Source organism: Nicotiana attenuata, unplaced genomic scaffold (assembly GCF_001879085.1).
Source record: "Nicotiana attenuata strain UT unplaced genomic scaffold, NIATTr2, whole genome shotgun sequence".
NCBI classification, from domain to species: Eukaryota; Viridiplantae; Streptophyta; class Magnoliopsida; order Solanales; family Solanaceae; genus Nicotiana; species Nicotiana attenuata.
In genome coordinates, this window is record NW_017674706.1 from 49,944 (window position 1) to 54,107 (window position 4,164).

Consider the following 4,164-nt stretch of genomic DNA (forward strand, 5'->3'; position numbering starts at 1 on the left):
AGTTTGGGTGGGTGGGTGGGGTGGGGTCGGGGGGGGGGGTAGCTTAGCTAATTCTTTCCTGAAACGGGAAGGTGCAAATTTGGGGTTCTTGTTCTTCTTTTGGAAACTGCATAAATACTGGAAAGTCTTTCTTCTATTTTAAGTTCCATTGATATGAGGCTTAGTTTGAAATTGAGTAGAATATTAATTTTCAAGAAATTGGTTGGGGTGCTGACTTCTTGATACATTTTCCTATGGGCTTCTCTATGATAATGTTGGAACTTTGTTAATATGCTAATGATTGGAGAGCCCCAGTACAAGTTAAGGGTATGATCAATTTCATTGACTCTGTTTCTCAGACACATACTTGATAGTAGCTCTGTTATAATAAGGTCACACAGAAATGCTGAAGTTTGGAGGTTTACACTTTTTGTAATGCCTTTGCTTGTGCATCTTGTTTTCTTTTTGTCTTTTTTATATCTAAAGTCTTTGATTTATTGAGTTATCTTTAGTATCACAATTTGTCCGGATTAAATGCTGACGTTTGATGTAAATGGCCTTTGTGGTTGCAGCTAAGAAGATGGGGTTGCAGTATGTTAAACCATTCTACAGCCAGAATGGATCGATTGAGGAACTCCTAAATGGAGTGAATTTTGGTGCTGCACAAGCTACAATCATGTACCCTAGAAGTCGAAGCTATCAGTCGCTCAACCAGCAACTACGCCAAACATTTGAGACCATCCAGTTACTGCAGCTTCAGCTTGGCCAAGAAACTGCCAAAACTCTAATTCAATCCTCCCTTTTCTACCTGTCCTTTGGAAAAGATGATCTGATCAACTACTTAGTTGATGATGAATCTGCTACAAGTCCTGGATACGATGGCCTAAATTTCACCCGTATTTTGGTTGACCAGATGATAAATGTCATTGAGAATCTATATGATGCAAATGCGAGGAAGATTGTTTGCATGGGCATACTGCCTTTGGGATGCTCACCGAGCGTAATGAGCATAAGGCACAATTCAACCATTGGCGATAAGCTGGGCTGTGAGAACGATGTCAACTTGCTAGTTTTGGAATTCAATACAAGGCTAGAGCAGAAGATTCTTGACCTTAACCTCAAAATGCGAGGTGCCCAAGTCATATTCTGTGATATCTATCGAGCAATGATGGAATTCATTTTTCATCCTCAAGCCTTTGGTATGATTACTGCTTCATAAACTTGTCAAAATTAAGAGCCTTTCTAATAATTTGCTTAACCATTGGAATAGTACAAGATCCACTGCTTTCTGCATAAATGTTTTGCTGGTTGCTAGATCTCCGATTTTGAATCTCATTGAGAGAACTGATTGTTGACAATTTTCATTTACGTGATCAGCTGGATCGTACCTATCTAAAGCACCTTGTAATTTAGGATTATCTTTGAAAATGCCCGAAAGTTGATTATTGGTGCCTCAAACTGGACTGAATGTTGTTAATGTAACGGACATCATATTTGAAGTGTTACACTATTCTCTCATTGCATATTGGACGATATCTTTAGATAGTTAATTTATTTGCCTTCTGCACTCAAAAGAAGCAAATTTGTTTAAGGATTTCATATTAGGCTATTCCACATACGATCTGGAGTTTCATCGCGCTTCAATATTTCACATCCGATTTGGTTATTCCACTATGCCTGGTGAATTTCATTATAACTTCACATCTCTATCTGTCTGCTCCCATAGTCCTTCTTTCCTCTTGTTATTCTCTCTAAATCATCCTTGCTTTAAGGTTTTGATCCTAAACGGGTAAAAAAAGATCACATCGTGTTCTATTTTGCTTGTCCAGAATCTGGATTTTTGTTCATATATTTTCTGGTTATATTAAAACTAATATACTCTCTACCTTCTTAGGTAGGGGTGAGGTCTGCGTACACATTACACTCCCAGACCCCACTTGTGGGATTTCACTGGGTGTTTTGTTGTTGTTGTTGTTATTAAAACTACTATAATCTCTAGCTGTTCTAATTTGTCGTTATCAACTGTCTCGATCTGCTGTGAAAATATTTGCAGGATTTGAGGATGCAAAGAATGCTTGTTGTGGACTAGGCAAATATGGTGGGATGAAAGGCTGCCTGTCACCAGATATGGCGTGCCACCAAGCTTCAAATCATGTATGGTGGGATTTATATAACCCTACTGAAGCTGTGAATATCTTGCTAGCTAACTCAGCATGGTCCGGCGATCCATTATCTTCCATCTGTCGTCCAATCACTCTTAAGGCATTAGGATCCTCTTCATACTAGAAAATCATAAGTCAATGCCTAGTTAGCTCTTCTTGCTTGCTAAATTTCTATGTTTCTCTTTCTTGAGAGTTTCTGTGTGTATTGTGTATTACTTGTACTTAGAAATATCTTTGTTCAAGACTTTGAGAGAGGATGGAGTTAGGAGAACCACACTTTTGTTTAGGTTTACAGTAGATGACATGAGTTGTGCATTACTATGTACTCAGCAAAATGTTGGATGATGAGAAGCAAACTGGATTGGAAGAATGTACATAATAAAATGTTCAGTTTGATCTAGTCTTTGTGGCCTACTTAATTTAGGCTAGTTCACCTAACTTGATCTGTATATATGGAGTGTTTTTGGGCAACTTATAAGCACATTTTCACTTATATACTCGTTTGGTAACCATCAAAAGTGCTTATAAACCAAATTAAGTCAAAAGCTATAAATGGTCAGGTTATTAACACTTCAATTTGACCAACTCGTTATCCCTAGTATTTTTTGTAATCCCGAAAGCCAGGGCTGCTTATCCGGTAGATTGTGTGGATATTTACGCTTAACGGTTTGGCTTATCGGTTATCGGCTTGTAAATGTACTAATTTGCTAGCCACCCGATAAATTATTGGGCGGATTAGCTTATCGGTTACGCATAATATACTGGAGATTGGAGCACTTGTGTATGAATTTCCAGCATATTATACTGGACCGGTATATTATATTGGAACTCCAGTATATTATGCTGGAGTTCTAGTATACTTATGCTGGAACTCCATTATAATATACTGGAGTTCCAGTATACTTATGCTGGAACTCCAGTATATTATGCTGGAGTTTTTCCGGATTTTGAACAGCGTTTTCGTTCAGATTTATCTTTACCTGAAAAGTGGCTAAATTTCGATTACTTTTGAAACTGTGGCTATTTTTGAAAGACAACTTGTATATCTGATTATTTTTGAATTTCTCCCGCCGAAAGCCCACCCCCCCAAAAAAATGGGAAACTTACACAAATGTCCCAAATAAATCTCAACTTACCAACCTCTAGCCATTAGTCATAGACTTACCAAAACTAGCCAACAAAAATTGAAAAACCAAATAATAGGGTTCTTTCTCTCAAAGATCACATGCAAAAATCACCTTCCATATTTTTAAGCGTGATTAGCAACATTAGATACAAGACGGAAAGGAAATTTCATGGACGAGGTAGCAAATAAGGTGATGAAATACAAAAATCTATACAATATTCCAAAAATCTAAACAAAAAAGGAACTTTTTCAATGGGTATAGTTGAAATTCATTGAAAGTATATAGATAAGTCAATATACAAAATTTGAGGAAGATTGGAGGTGATTTGGACTGGTTTTTTATCAAAATTCGTAATTAAATCGAGTTCAAAAAAGTCTTCTGCAACACATGTATCACACACACAGGTATACATGGATATACATGTGATACACAATTGATACAAATATGATACATATGTGATACACAAATAATACACAATGTGACACATATCATTTTTTTTCATGTTCAGCTTTTACTTCGAATTTTCAATTCAAACCACCTCAAAACTTCACCAAATCATCCCAAAACTGAGATTCAAGCTCCTTATGTTGTGCCCAATCTATTCTAATAACACCCACTCAAAACAAAGCAAAAATTTGATATTTTTTTTTTGCTATAAATAGCTAATTGGCTAATTTGGCTAATATTAGTAATATTTTATCAATTGGCCAATTTTTGTAATGAGCTACTTATAAATGGACATAGCTGGTAATTTCCCCAAAAAAAACTCCTAACTCCTCAGTCTCCATATAAAGATACTTTTTACACACATAATTAGAACTTCTTTTCCAAGTAAAATTCATATTCAAACACTGCTTTACGATATTTGTTCCAATAGGAGACATCATGCCAAATCT

The 4,164-nt window shown here is 36.3% G+C and overlaps 1 protein-coding gene across 1 annotated transcript in view; it reads left to right on the forward strand.

Moving 5' to 3' along the window:
* Window positions 1–2,541, forward strand: part of LOC109219156 (GDSL esterase/lipase 7-like) — a 3,139-nt gene extending 598 nt beyond the window's left edge. Inside the window, exons 2-3 of the mRNA XM_019383586.1 lie at window positions 552–1,178; window positions 2,033–2,541. Coding sequence (XP_019239131.1) covers window positions 552–1,178; window positions 2,033–2,265 — 860 coding nt within the window. The 3' untranslated portion in view covers window positions 2,266–2,541. The remainder of the gene's footprint in view (window positions 1–551; window positions 1,179–2,032) is intronic.
* The last annotated feature ends 1,623 nt before the right edge of the window (window positions 2,542–4,164 follow it).